At 47.9% G+C, this 15,702-nt stretch overlaps 1 protein-coding gene across 1 annotated transcript; it reads left to right on the forward strand.

Annotated features, from left to right (window-relative positions):
- The first annotated feature begins 11,229 nt into the window (after positions 1-11,229).
- RPS9 (ribosomal protein S9) lies at positions 11,230-14,089 on the forward strand. Its single transcript, XM_066607785.1, has 4 exons — positions 11,230-11,381; positions 11,461-11,583; positions 11,827-12,013; positions 13,843-14,089. The coding sequence occupies exons 1-4, from the start codon at positions 11,285-11,287 to the stop codon at positions 14,018-14,020; spliced, it is 585 nt and encodes a 194-aa protein (XP_066463882.1). The 5' UTR covers positions 11,230-11,284; the 3' UTR covers positions 14,021-14,089.
- The last annotated feature ends 1,613 nt before the right edge of the window (positions 14,090-15,702 follow it).

Here is a 15,702-nt window from a genome sequence, read left to right on the forward strand (position 1 = left end):
ATTAGCGCGCTTAAGCAGTGAATAGGACCCATTGATTTCAATGGGTTCGGTCACATGCGCATATTTCGCGCACACATTTTGTTTAAGCAGGAGGCCTTATTTTTCCTGTTTAGGAAAGTAGCGCATATTGAAGTAGTTACACAAATTGACAGCCATGCTTTCACATTAGCGATGTTGCAAGAAAAAAAAAATTGTGGTATGCTCTATACTGCCGCAATTTGCTATATTTTGTAGTCTATGCTTCCCTATGGAGGAGCCTTAGGCCGCCTGCACACGGGTGGAAATCCCGCAGGATTTACGGCGCTCAAAGCCTGCATAGGATTGCGTTAAACGCAATCCTATGCAGACAGCCGCGGTTTGGCCACGCGATATCGCGCGGCAAACAAACCGCGGCATGTCCTATTTCAGTGCGGGGCTCGCAGAGCCCTGCAGAGAAACGTTACTCACCCGGCCGCCGGCTCTGGTCTGCGCATGCGCCGGGGCCGCCGGGCGCAGGGGAGTACGCGATCGTCCCTGCAGGCGCTCGGGTCGGGTCCCGCGGTGAGAATTCTCCCCGCTGGATCCGACCCGCTCGTCTGCAGGCGGCCTTATTTATCGCATCGTACAAACTAGCGAATTTAGTGAGATACGATGCGTTTCCCTACCCCTAAAATAAGCCCTAGCTGCATTGCCAGAAAAAAAAAGGAATACTTACCTAACAGGCGCGGTCCGGGTCCTCCTGCTGCTGTCTGGAGCCCCGCCGGGCTCTTGCAGTCCTCGTTCACCCACAAAAGTTAACTTCTTGGTTGCGGGATTCAAAAATCCCACCTACAGAAAGTGATGGCTTTGACTGGTTCATCCAGCGCTACTCAGCCAATCAGTGCAGCACTCGATGAACCAATATGAGGCCTGTTATTGGTTCATCCAGCTCTGCATTAATTGGCTGAGTAGAGTTTGAAGAACCAATCACCTTGTGGAGCGCAGATTTATGAATTGGCCAATCAATGCTGAGGCTCAGCTAATTCATAAATCCCGCTATTGCATATGTGCGGCGTGTATACTCACTTTTGCTAAGTGAAAGCCCAAAAAATGAAACCAGAAAGACTGCGCATGACAGCGTGCGTGAGATACACTGCAATGGACAATCCAAAGTCGCTGCCATATACAGCATAACACCGGCTCACACTGCAGAATATGTTGGCGCTATACAAATAAAGTTTATTATTATTATTATTATTATACACGCAGCGTTTTACGTATCCGCTTGTGTGAGCCGGCCCTCATTGAACATGTGTAGCATGATTTGCATAGCTACAGCCCACCTATCATCAATCTTTTTTTTAGAATTCTTTTAATAAATGGCGAGTGTATTTTCGGAAATGGCTGTTGTCCAAATTTCATCATATTTGGAGCAGCAGAACGCCCTCTGAGCTGGCGAAGTTTAATTTCGGCTGAGCCGTATATTAGGCTGCATTCCCACGACTGTATATCGGCTTGGTTTTCACGCCGAGCCGATATACGTCGTCCTCGTGTGCGGGGGGGGGGGGGGGGGGGAGGAGGATGGAAGAGCCAGGAGCAGGAACTGAGCTCCCGCCCCCTCTCCACCCCTGTGCACTATTTGCAATGAAAGGAGGTGGGATGGGGGTGGAGCTAAGTTTTGAGAATTAACCCCGCCCTACCTCTCCCCATTGCAAATAGTGCAGAGTAGTAGAGAGGGGGCAGGAGCTCAGTTCCTGCTCCTGGCTCTTCCATCCTCCCCCTCCTGCACACGAGGACAACGTATATTGGCTCGTCGTGAAAACCGAGCCGATATACGTTCGTGGGAATGCACCCTCAGGGACCACAAACACCAACAACAAAGCACTTGATCAACAGCTGTTTGTAGGCTACCACCCTGCAGCGACTAATTATGTTGACTATCCAAATGATGGTTGCCCATGTAAATCTAGCCAAAGGGCTCTTTCACAAGGGTATCAGCTTTTTCACTTTCGCTTGCCGGCGCCGTAAAAAACGCGTGAACGGGTGCATAAAGCTAACATTTGTGCGCCCATTCAGACGGTCCTGGCCCGGAGCATGTACACCGAACCCACAGTGCTGTTAGACGGGGAGAGACAATTTAGCTCTGATAAGCTGTTCTCCCACTTCCCTCCACTACGCTGGCTCTCTGCGGAGCTCCTTGTTAAGCTCCCGCCCCCTCTCTGCCCCTGTTAGCAGCCAGGAATGGAAGGGGGTGGGAGCTTAACAACGAGCTCCGCCCCCCTCCCATTGCAAACAGCCGGTAAGGGACAGGGAGGAGAGAAGGGGGAGGGAGTTTAGCAGTCATGCTCCTAAACTCCTTCCCAACTCCTCTCTCTGGTCACTGTCATTGGCTCCCATAGAAGTCTATGGCAGTGGTTGTATTCCAGCCGGAAGAGATAGTTCCAGGAATATCTTTCCCGCACGGCATAAAAGCGCCTCGCGCTATATTGGCCGGCCGGGCGCTTTTACGCCACAGGAATACACCCATGTGATCTGATGCATTGGAATCCAATCAGGGGCATAACTAAAGGCTCAGGGAGGCTTGATGCAAAACGTGAGCTGGGGCCCGCCCTCTATCTGTATCTGTACCCGTACCCATACCTAAACCATGCTGCACAGAGACATAACTTAAAGCTTCTGGGCCCCAATGCAAAACCTGTAACAGGGCCCCCAACTATAATGCTTTATTCCTAGTACTGGGCTCCCTATATGGAGAAGAGAGGCCTTATGGGCCCTAAGGCTCCTGGGCCCGGGTGCAACCGCATCCCCTGCACCCTCTATAGTTACGCCCCTGAATCCAATGCATCAGATGGTAGCGCATATCGGCCGGCCGCGATATGTGTGATTAAGCCCTAAGGCTTCATTCACACGAGCCCATAAACAGCAACGTTTTTACGGCCGACCGATATACGCGACCACCTGAGCCATTGGTTTCCAATGCATCCATTCACATAGGTGAATATGTGGCGAGTAAAAACATTGAACTGTGAAAAATGGAACATGTGCGACCGAAATACATGCCAATGCATATACACTGGGCATAAAGATAGTTCTGGAATTATCTTTTGCCTGATATACGGTGGCGGCTCCCATAGACTCTTATAGGAGCTGGACAAAGAAAGGGATGGGGAGGCATTTTAGCACCATCAAACGCTGCAAAATGCTTACAGTTGCCTCTATATAGGTATTGGAAGGCACCCTGAGGATTTGGGCAGAGTGAGGGTTTTCCGGGATGCAACATATTTTTTACTAAAAAAACGATGCTCACGCTCGTGTAAATGGCCGTGATCGCGGAAAAATGTCCATACATGACAATAAATGGCGTGGACTAGAAAACGTTGTAGAGGTGCACTACAGAGAATGGCTTGTAGGGGGCGACAGGCATTCTGGTGCCTGAGAAAAGGGAAAACGCCCATAGGTGTGGTCAGGAAGTTGGATATAAGAGTACATTCTTGCTACACCCAGGGAGATGTTGGCTGAGAGAGCCAGAGTGGACCAGTGCAGCAGCACTAAGCTGCTGGTGGTCTAGGACAGGCCAGAGTCCGACAGGGGTGACCACCCTGACCTTAACACCCAGGTGGGGTGTGTATGTGGACTTTTATGTTTTTGTTGAAGAACATTATATGGACTCTGTTTATGTTGGCTGTACTCTGAATAAAGACTGGCAGGAGCCAGGTTTAAAGGAAACCCGTGTCTCCAGAGAGTACTTCTATGTGGTCGGTGCCCATTCTGGTCTGAGAGTTGACGATCCGCAGACAAGTGCACCCCGCTTGCTACAACGTAAAACACCTACGCTCCTGTTAAAGAGTCTTTAAGCCGGGCTCACATGACCGTGTTGGTATAGCGTATTTCATGCACGAGGTTTGCGTGCAGCATACGCAAATTGAGCAAAATAGCCGTTTAAGATAAATCGCAGCATGTTCTATCTTGGTGCATATTACATGCACAACACAACAAGGTAGTATATGGTGATGGGCGGCACACAGCAAGTCCACAATGCCCCTCGCAGGCGACACGCTACAAATTATGGCTGTTTGAGCCCGGCCTTAGGCTGCCGAAACCCTTGCCATGTGTGTGAGTTGCGCTCGAGAGGTTCGGGTGCGACTCACATAGGACACCTAGTCATGTGCAGTCCGATATGCGTCTTGCCTGCACATTGACTACTAATTACTATTCCCTATCCATGATACAGACAAGAATAGGACAATTAGTGTGTGCTACCGTGGTGACTAATATGCATCCGTATGCTGTCCATGTATCATCCGTTTTTTTAACATACAACACATGGATGAAAGAAATGCTAGTGTGTCGAAGGCCTTCTTCAGACTGGCATATTACTTACTATCTGATATATCCGGCATCGCCAGAGTTAATTTGGTGCAGGCGTTTATCTATTGTTCGCACGGAAAATTTTCTGAAGTCATGGATACTTCAGAGGAACCTAGGAATAAAATGTGTATACACATAGGAGCATTAGATTCTCCTCAGGCTGCATGTACCGATGTCTCTCTGCAGAATGTGTCACCCCTCCCACTTTGCTCACTTTTTACCCTTGAAATTAACTCCCCTTTTATTCAAATTTACCCCCATGTTTTTCTGTTTGGCACTGCTTGTTTCAGTTGTGTGATATCCATGCCAGTATCAGCTTTGACAGTATCAAGCATGTACCCTTAAACCCTTTCCAATCCACTGTCTGACGTCTAAAGACATTCTGATCGAAGGCTGTACAGTTTCCGATGTCGGAAGACGTCCGGCAGGGTATTCTTACTGTATATTACTGGTTGCTCTGTTGTCGGGGGCCTCTCCAGCATGTCCAATACCGCAGTACTGGCTCTAGCCAGCAGATGGCGTCATTGTATAATGGCAGAAAGAGAAAGCCCCCTAGGAAACCCTGAATCCAAAATTGGATTGCAAAGGGTTAAGCCGGTTTCACACAGGCGACAAAATTGCGTGATTTTCTCACGCTGCTAGAAATCGCATGTATGTGAAGTCCATGCTTTCCTATAGGTTCCTTCACATTAGTGAAGTTTTGTAGCTTATGACTTTGCAAGAAGAAGAAGAAAAAAAAAATTGCAGGTTGCTAAATATTACAGCAATTTGCGATATTTTGTAGCCTATGTTTCCCTATGGACCATTTCTTACTGTTGCACTGCACCGCACAAAAACACAGTTTTCGTGTGGTGCGATGCAACTTTTACACTAGGAAATCCTACTGTTTAATGCCCTAAAATAAGCCCTACCTGCAGAGAAAAAAAACAAATATATCACCTAACAGCCGCTGTGCACTCTGCCGTGTCTTCACTGCAGGTCCCCGGCACTTGCTTGTAGTATTCTCTCAGCACTTCCTGGTCAGGGCTTCAAATTCCCTGCCTCCAGGAAGTGCTGGCTATGATTGGTTCTTGAGTGCAGCGGCTCAGCTAATCAGAGCCAGCGCTTGATGAACCAATCACAGCCATTCAATGAATGGCTGTGGTTGGTTCATCACATGAAATAACATAGCGTGTTCTCTTACAACTCCGTGTTGCTCTGTTCCTCTTTTATTCCTCCTTAAAGGGGTTGTCCCGCGGCAGCAAGTGGGTCTATACACTTCTGTATGGCCATAATAATGCACTTTGTAATGTACATTGTGCATTAATTATGAGCCATACAGAAGTTATCAAAAGTTTTATACTTACCTGCTCCGTTGCTGGCGTCCTCGTCTCCATGGTGCCGACTAATTTTCGCCCTCCGATGGCCAAATTAGCCGCGCTTGCGCAGTCCGGGTCTTCTGCAGTCTTCTATGGAGCCGCTCGTGCAGAATGCAGGCTCCGTGTAGCTCCGCCCCGTCACGTGCCGATTCCAGCCAATCAGGAGGCTGGAATCGGCAATGGACCGCACAGAAGAGCTGCGGTCCACGGAGACAGAGGATCCCGGCGGCCATCTTCAGCGGTAAGTATTGAAGTCACCGGAGCGCGGGGATTAAGGTAAGCGCTCCGGTAAGCTTTCTTTACCTCCCTGCATCGGGGTTGTCTCGCGCCGACCGGGGGGGGGGGGGTTGAAAAAAAAAAAAAAACGTTTCGGCGCGGGACAACCCCTTTAATATATATGAATAAACTGACTACCGGATCTTATGTTTTCCCTTGTCAATGGGTCGTGTCCATTGTGCATGGACAGTATTAGACTGGACCCCCGATGGCCAGCACCCTGTGGTCAGCTTAGTTACGGGTATTTATTTTAATTACTGTTGAAAAACTATGTATGGAAGGAGAGAATACAACACGGGTATAACCACCACCGTAGCGAGGTCCGTGGTGCGGCAACCTGGCCTGGCACACACAGAGGGCGCCTACCCACTAGCGATATGTTTTCTTGCGATGCGAGAGTGAGTGAAAACGCATGATAATAAAATCAATGGTTTCATAGTCCTTTTCGATGTCTTCACTCAAGGCTTGCAGTGCTAAGAAAAATCAGTGCTATCGCCCATTGCTGTCAATGGGGCCGGCGGCAGCAGCGCCAGCCCCATTGAAAACATAGGGAGTATATCGCGCTCCCCTGGCACAGCTATGGCAGGGGATTCCTCCATCCCCGTGGGGACAGCAGTGGCAAAGGTCCGTGAAGCTATACCATTGCTTTCAATGGGGCCGGCACTGCTGCGGCCCCATTGAAAGCAACAGATTGCAGGCAACCCACACAGCGATGATTTTCGGGGAAGGGCTTGAAATATAAGCCCTTCCCTGAAAATCATCCCTAGCTGTATAAAAAGGTTAAAAAAAACCAAAACATTTTACTCACCTAGAAGCGCTGTCCAGCTCTTCTCTCCGGCCCTGGCAGTCGTCTTCTGGAGGCCGGAAATTGAAAAATCCCCGCCTCCAGAAAGCACTGTTTCTGATTGGCTGAGCGATGTGACCAATCAGAGACCCGCCATGCTGAAGAAAGAAGATCCGTTCAGCACGGAGGAGATCCCTGATCGAGCTGGACTGGTAAGAAAATGTATTTTCCTGTTCATGTCTGTGGGCACGGCTGGATTCCGCTGCGGGATTCATCAGTGGAATCCGTGCGTCCAAGTGGACATTGGGCCAAAGGCCTCCCTCACACATAAATGCGACCGCAGCTTCTAGTACTCCTCATTGATGAAAAGCGCTAAACGCCCTAAAATAGAACAGACTCCGTTCGAAAAGGAGTCTGTTCCGCTGTGGGCTCCCACAGGGTGAGAAACCGTCCGGGTGAAGGGGGCCTCATAGATCAGAGTTTTGTCAGTTTCCAGCGTCGATAGAACTTGGATGCTAACATCATGAGTGTGAATAAGCCCCTCTGCAGCCAGTTGTCTTCTCCCGACCATTCATGGCCGTGTCCTGAGACCTACCAACTGGGGAGACTGGATAGCAGTTCTAATGTACGAGGCTGGATTATTTGGGCTTCCTGTCCATAGGCGTTGTGGTATCCCGCCACGGGAGCAGAGCCGGCAGATTTCCGCTGTCAGCCTATCTAACAGATAGGCTGTGAGCGGAGAATCGCGGCAATGCGCAGCATGCTGCGAATTGCCGGCTACGAGCGGAGAATCGCAATGACAGACAGCGTGATCCGCCAGCAATTTACCGCCAGCGGAATCACGCCCGTGGACAGGGGCCCTTAAAGGCGGCCCCATTGAAGTGCACGGAGCGCTTCAGCCATCACTACTTTATGCTGCCCACAATCAGTACAGTATATAGGGCTTCCCCCAGGCCGGGCTCACACAGGTGTAATATAATTGTGTATTATGCGTGCAGTGTACGTGTGCGTACTACGTGGTGAATGGAGTCAATGATAGTACATAGATTGTCATCGACTCACACTTGCGTATATATACTGCATATAATACACGCAAAAAAAACCACGGCATGTTCTATTTTATCACGTATTACACGTGATGGAGGCCTATTGTTCTCTATGGGCGTATAAACCCTGTACAAACACAACATTGCGTACGTGCAGGCGTTTATACGTCGCTAAGCGACAGAGCGGGGAATTAGAAGGAAATAAAAATAACCTGGAAGGCTGCACATGACCGTGCGTGAGACGCTGCCTTACACAGTCCAAAATGACTGCCATATGCAGCGAAACGCTGCTCACACAGCGGTAAAACCTACTGAGCAGAAGGCGCAAGCTGCGGATCATCTGCAGAAAATCCACAGCAGCAAACAAATGAATTGTTTGCAACTTGTGCCCAACCCCAGCCGTGATGCAACCTCAGCTGTCCTCTACAGGACTGAAATGTCACTTGTGGCTTTGCGCCTATTCCGCAGTTTTTGCTGTGGTCAACAGGTTGCTGCAAGTTTTCACTTTATCCCTCACAAACCCCTGAGAAGTCTCCCACTGACAGCGTCTACACTAGCGAATTCTCAATCTAACCATGAAAATGGCGGACATTCCCTTAGTTTAGCGACAGAACTCTCAGTGCAGGCATGAACGGACGCGTGACGATGACGGACAAAGGGGGCGTGGTTTACTTTAGCAATTTATAAATGATATCAGGGGGCGTGTACTTCCTTTTCCTCGCGGCGGCCCGGTAAGTGAGGACTGGCTGCGGGAGGGAGAGCAGACCGTGTTGTGTTTAAACGCCCGACCGCGTTATCATCCAATATACCTGCCCGAGCTGTCCGCGCAATGCGTCTAGCGCTCTTAAGTGTTTATTTTCTGGTTATGGTAGCCGGCCGTGTGCCTTTCCTACTAGGCCTCCACCGTGGAGTCTTGCCTTCGTGCGCCATGTGCCGTACATCGCGGCGAGCTCTTCTGTGGCTTTCTCATGCCAATGCAAGGACTAGTGTTACTGTCGAGCCGCTGAGCCTGCTTGCTGGCTGTCTCCTTCCTTGCAGTTTAGGGATTATGGTAGGCGAGCCTCCTACCCCTGGGTCACACGTGAGAACCATACTGGATTCCAGAGGCTTGAACTGCCGCACTCTTGAGATTGCAGATACCAGAGGGAAGCATTTAGCTTCAATGCATCATAGCTTATGCATTAGGGGATTTTAATGCATGTGGCTTTTAATTTATTTAAAGATCCCATCTTCAATAGGTGATTACGTGGAATCTCCCCAGAATAAGACGCAGTAATTTCCTTGATATTTTACGTCTTCACTTGCACGTTCCGTCCATATCGCAGTCTAACATGAACATTTGTCTGTGTGAATTCAGCCTTAGGCCTCATGTCCACGGGCAAAAGAAGAATTAAAATCTGCAGCGGATTTTAACTCTTCTCCTGCCTGCGGATTCGCACCCCATAGGGATGCATTGACCACCCACGGGTAGATAAATACCCGCGGATGGTCAATAAAAGTGATTTTAAAAAAATGGAGCATGAAAAAATCTGGACCATGCTCCATTTTCGTGCGGGTCTCCCGCGGGGACAGCTCCTGCAGGCTTCTATTGAGGTCTATGGAAGCCGTCCGGATCCACGGGAGACCAAAATTTGGAATTTACTCACCCGCTCCGGTTCTTCCCTTCGCCGCGGCTCCATGTTCTCTGTCGTGGCCGGATCTTCTTTCTTCGGCCCGGCGGGTGCACAGGGCACGTGCGCCGGCCCGAAGAAAAAAGATCCGGCCGCGACGCAGAGAACATGACGCCGTGGCGAAGGGAAGATCCGGAGCGGGCGAGAGGTAAGTTAATTCTTATTTTCAGCGCTCATGTCCGCGGGGCAGGAGGGACCCGCTACGGATTCTCCATGGAGAATCCGGAGCGGGCCTGATTTTCCCTGTTGACATGAGGCCTAAGGCCGTCGGCACACAAGCAGGTCAGATTCTGCATGTGGGAGCCCGCAGCGGAATCTGGTCCTGACCGCGGCTGGCGAACCTGCGTTCCTCTATTCTTCTGTATTGCAGATGGCCAATCGTGCGGCATACAGATTATTTAAAACAATAGACTATAACGCAGGTACCCACTGCCTATCCGGAATACCAATAGTGGATGCGCCACGGGTGAGGCTTCCATTAACTTCAATGGAAGCCACCCGTTTGAAGCATGCACAAAAATAGAGCGCTGTAATGATTTCCATCCCGCTCACTGGAACCGCAATTACTCTCCGTGAATGTAGGAAAGTGTTTTTTTTTTGGTCTAGCATGTTCTGAACGGTATGCTATGGATCCAAGGTGCACACGCCAACTGTGGATTCCACAATGCAAATCTGTTTGTGTACCCCCAGCCTAAGGCTGCCTGCAGACGGGTGGGTTGAATCCGGCGGCGAGAATTCTCGCCGCGGGACCCGACCCGAGCGCCTGCAGGGACCAGCGTGTACTCACCCGCGCCCTCCGGCTGTGTGATGTGCTGGGCAGCCGGCGCGTGCGTAGACCAAAGGCGGCGGGTGAGTGACATTTCTGCGCGGGGCTATGAGAGCCCCGCACAGAAATAGAGCATGCTGCGATTTGTTTCGCACGGCTGTCTGCATAGGATTGCGTTTAACACAATCCTATGCAGGCTTCCAGCAGCTGAAATTCCGCGGGAAATCCCGCTGCGGAATTTATGCTCGTGTGCAGGCGGCCTAAGGCAGCTCTTTACACGCTTGAGATCTGTGTGCAGTGCACAAATCCTGTGCGAATATGAAACGTATTCCTTTTGAATGGAGTCCTATAAATGAGCAGTGAAGTGCAGGGAAAAATTGCTGCACATCCTATCTCTTAGCGTTCCTTGAAAAGCATCAACCATTAATTCCAGTGGGACCTTTACTGCATTGCACACCATGCGCTGCGAGGTTTGCCATTGAAATCAATCGGGGAAGATGAGACTAGCGAATGTCCATGCTATTATCTGATTCTGGTCCCACAGAGCCAACAGTTTTGGGCCTTTTGTTTTTGCTTGTCCAAGATGGTAACCACACTTAAAACCCCATTTACACTGAAAGATGATCACTCAAACAGCTTGAGTGACTGTTTTGAGCGATCATCTCTGCATAGTCTATAGTAGCTAATTAGCTACTAAAGAGCTATGCAGGCGGAGCTGCTGCTATCTCTCAGCGAACAATAAAGCTGTTTTGCATAAGCAAACAGTTGCATTATTCTCTGCACTTACAGCCCACGCCCTGCTGTGAACTACCAGGGGGACATGGGCTGTAAGAATCTTATTAGCACTGCTGACTGCGAGAACAGCCTGCACCACTAAGAGTTCATTGCTCAATTCTAAGAAACTAGAATTGAGCGATGAACGAACAGTGCACGAAAACTGTATGATGTCCGTGTATTTAGACTCAACAGTTAAAATATTGTGGTGGGGTTTCATGTCTGCTGATTTTAGTGTTGTCTAATTAGTTTATGGTTTGTCTTTAACAGGCAAATAGCCCAAAATGCCCGTTGCCAGAAGTTGGGTGTGTCGTAAAACCTATGTCACCCCACGACGTCCATTTGAGAAGTCGCGGTTGGACCAGGAGTTGAAACTCATTGGTAAGCAGTATAAGCCACCCGTTCTTCAAGAACACTTGAAGGTTGAGCCTTTTGGTTAATGTGCTTTATTCTTCCATAGGTGAATATGGTCTTCGTAACAAGCGTGAGGTGTGGAGGGTGAAATTCACCCTCGCCAAGATCCGCAAAGCTGCCAGAGAGCTGCTGACTCTGGATGAGAAGGATCCCAAGCGTTTGTTTGAAGGTAGGTGTGAGGGGTCGCTATGAAAGACCCTACTGACCAAGGATATGTCGCCTGTGACATGTCAGTGACCTGTATCCATATTTTATATGGAGCATAATGCTTCAACCTTTCTGGTGTATCCCTATAAAGTTATGGAAAGATGTAAGGCTGTAGATGAACCCTTGCTTTCATATGAAATTCATGGTGCTTGAAAATCAGGCTAGCTCTGTATCTAACAATTTTTTTTCATTTTTTGCCCAATAGGTAATGCCCTCCTTAGGCGTCTGGTGCGTATTGGTGTGTTGGATGAGGGAAAGATGAAACTCGATTACATCTTGGGCTTGAAAATCGAGGATTTCTTGGAGAGACGTCTTCAGACCCAAGTGTTCAAGTTGGGTTTGGCCAAGTCCATTCATCATGCTCGTGTGCTGATCAGACAGAGGCACATCCGGTAATGCACTAGGCTCCAATGTTCCCTTTTTTTGGTTTCTTGTGGGATTTCTCATTAACCCAAATGCTCTTTAAAAAAATTCTGACTTTCTTTTAAAAATAATGCATGATCCTTTATTGACCATTATTTACACTCCATGTGTGCAAACCAGGCTGAGTCTAGTTTGGGTTATCTTTGTGCTGCTGCTCTGGTTAAGTCTGTATGGTTGGCCCCAATTTATCCTCACTTGAGTGGTGGTCTTCCAACCTTGGAGCATGTGGGCAGCACAGATGTTATCAGTCTGTTTTTGAGATGCTTGGCTCCTTCCATAGACTTCTGTGGGCACCACTTGCATCAGAGGAGTCCCTACAATATAACATGAGGCAGAGCATGTGCAGTAAGAGCACAGCTCGGTGAAGCAAAAATGTTACTGTGCATGCTCTGCCTTACTCTACCATCTATGGGCTCCATCGATGTCATCGGAGCATAAAGGAATCCATTGACGTGACTGAGCATGTGCAGGAAGGGCATATCTCTGTGTAAAAAGTACATTTAACGGTTTATGCTTGGCCTCCTATAATATTTGATGGGTTCCACTGATGTAAGTGAAGCGCATAAGTCTTTGGAAGGAGCTGATCATCTTGGAACACTGTTTTCCAAACATACACCAAGGCATGGAAAAAACTGCTCAAGTGAAGATAAGAGTTGGGCCAACTGTGCTACCAGGGAGGGCCTCATGAAGATTGGGCACTTCCTGGCTTGGACACATGGACTGCAGATAATTGCATTGTTCTTGCAGAAATCTTTTTAAAGTGTGAATGAGGGATATTATAGTATGTGCTTTTTTTTTTTTTTTTTTTTTTTCAAAGTACATTTGTTTAGGAGAAATTCCCTAAGTTTTTATACTGAATGGGAGCTGACAAACCATCGTTACTTTGTCATGGCTGTTTCCTTCTCTAGTGAGTGGTTGAATGCGGAATGTGTAAAACTTTTTGCGTTGTGTTCCTAGATTTGCAATGACTGCAGTTAATTGTCTGCCAGTACTTATGTCTAATGTTGTAACATCTGAACACTACATGAAGTATGCTTTTGGTCTTGCTTAGCCCATGGAACAGTCCTTGAAATGGAGCCTTGACTCGGCAAGGTCACTTTGGCTCTGCCATACACCTTGTGACCAGCTAGCACTTACGGTGGAGTTGAACTGGTTCCGTCACTCTAGGCATGAAGCAATGATGTCGGCAAGGTCACTTTGGCTCTGGCCTTACACCTTGTGAAGGGTCATTTTGAACTTGTATGCCCTGGGTTTATACAGGCATCTAATTCTTTATAGTACAGGTAATCCTCCAATTGGTATGAATAATTGCATGCGTGGACTTCATTTTTATATAAGTACACTGGATATATACGTATGATCTCATACATTCTCCAAACTTGGTCACTGCCAGGTAGCTATAGCAAGACATGAACCAAAAATACAAGTATGTGACTGTACAATGTTGCACAGATACATTGCTAAAACCACATACCATTGGGTGAAAGAACTGAAGTCACTAAATCTGACATGTTCTTGTAGCATCTATGACTGATGCCTTACTAAAGGAATTGTGCTGCGATAGACCTTCTCTATCCACAAGATTGCTGAGGGCCCACTGACCGTAGAGGGGTTTGGCACAGTGGTCAAGCATCTACACTGCTGCTTTGACTGGGATATACGGCCAAGTGCTGTTTTGGTGAGGAGTTGGAACTGGCTCAATCAATTACTGCACAGCAAATAAGGGGTTATTGTTTACAGCGCTATAGATGCTTGATGCATTCATGTAACTCATTGTATTTATTTTTCCTTCCTTCAGTGTCCGCAAGCAAGTGGTTAACATCCCATCATTCATTGTGCGCTTGGATTCCCAGAAGCACATTGACTTCTCTCTGCGCTCACCATACGGTGGTGGACGTCCTGGCCGTGTCAAGAGAAAGAATGCCAAGAAGGGGCAAGGTGGTGCCGGAGGTGGCGATGATGAAGAGGAAGATTAAACTAATTGAGGCGTCCTAATACTATCTCAGGAAGTGCCATCAGTTGTAAAAATAAACATTTAAACAGAACTTGGCTTGTGTTAATTTTTAGCTTTAAATAAGGAAGATGGAACAATACCTCTGCAGCGCCACCTATTGGCTAGCAGCATTCCTGCAAATCAAGGTCTGACCCTTTATACAGGTCTATAGAGCAATGATTGGGAACTGAAAACCAACCCAGATCCATATACAGACAGCTGTTTCAGGGCTTTTGCCCCTTATCAGTGTGCAGTAGGATCCTGGCTTGGCTAGTGAGGCCTGTAAACGTGGCTTTGTTACATGTGACCGAGGATCAAACTTGTCCTTCATGATCTAGTTATGGTACTTTTACACTATCGGATTACTTGTACTTAATGGAGGCGATTGGCACTACTGTATGTGTACAGGACAACCCTCTGCACAGGGTGATGTGCAGCTGACAGGTTTTATTTTTGTGCCATATATAATGAAATCGCAGACAAACTAGTTGCTGGTTGATCAGCTGACCTGCCGTCCCCTCACATGGGCAGTTTTGATTATCTGTGTAAAACAGAACAGCAAACAAGCCCCATTATAGCTTTTGAGACTAGACACCTTGCTGTCTTGCACACAAACTGGTCTAGCAGAATAATGGCCTGTCCTGTTCCTGTATGATTCATGAGTGGTCTGTATATTGGACGGGACACAGGCTGGTGTCCATGTGCTGCTTGTTGTAAGTCTCTGGGACGCAACTTGCAGTTGGGGCTTATTCAGACGACCGTATGCATAAAAGTGCTCACCGTGACTTATTTGCACGTGAACGAGTTTGGATGAAGTACACTTAACATGCATTTCTGAGCATACTGCTGTACTTTTTGCACACTCTGGACCAGTTTACGTGTGCACAACACACCTTCACAAATCCCTTTGTGTGTTTGCACACCTCCCACACACTTCAATGGAGGTCATTGCTGCACAATAATAGAGCAGGTACTATTTACGTGCTAAACACTCTTGAGAACACTCACTTAAATCAATGGGTTCTATTCTGTGTTTTGCATGCCCATGGATGGTTTCACATGGGTGATAAAATTGCACAATGCAAGGGTGAGTAAACGCAGAATTATGAAACCGTTTCCTTCACATTTGCGCGGTTTTCACTTGTGACTTTTTTGTCCAGGTTCCCCTATGGAGCTTTTTTTTTATTTTTTATAATGCAAGGCATGATCCTGGATTTTTCACTCGAATTGCAAGCAAGTGATTTTTGCGAGAAAGCAGTGATGCTCAAAAACCATGGGAACAGATGTGACTTTCTTGTGGCGATATTGCAAACGCCCATGTGATACTACCCTTGGAGTGCCTGTACACAGCCCATTGATTTTGCCCTTAAGTGTATGTGGATCACCATTGATGACCAGATGGCACCTGGACTTGACAGTTGCGACAGCAGGTCCACATGATGCCCAGCCGATGGTTGATTTGCAGGAGGATTGACCAGTGTAGACTCATGGGTTTTAGCTTTCTTCAGATCACTAGTGGCTGTCGCTTTTAGAACTGCACCCCACATGTACCACCTGCTCTTAAGCAGTTTGCACAGCATTGTTGGTGTAAAGATACATCCACATTGGACAGTTACTGCAGTTTTTCCATACTCGTGCAACCGAATTTGCATGTTACATGGGGAT

Source organism: Eleutherodactylus coqui, chromosome 6 (genome assembly GCF_035609145.1).
Source record: "Eleutherodactylus coqui strain aEleCoq1 chromosome 6, aEleCoq1.hap1, whole genome shotgun sequence".
Classification (NCBI taxonomy): domain Eukaryota; kingdom Metazoa; phylum Chordata; class Amphibia; order Anura; family Eleutherodactylidae; genus Eleutherodactylus; species Eleutherodactylus coqui.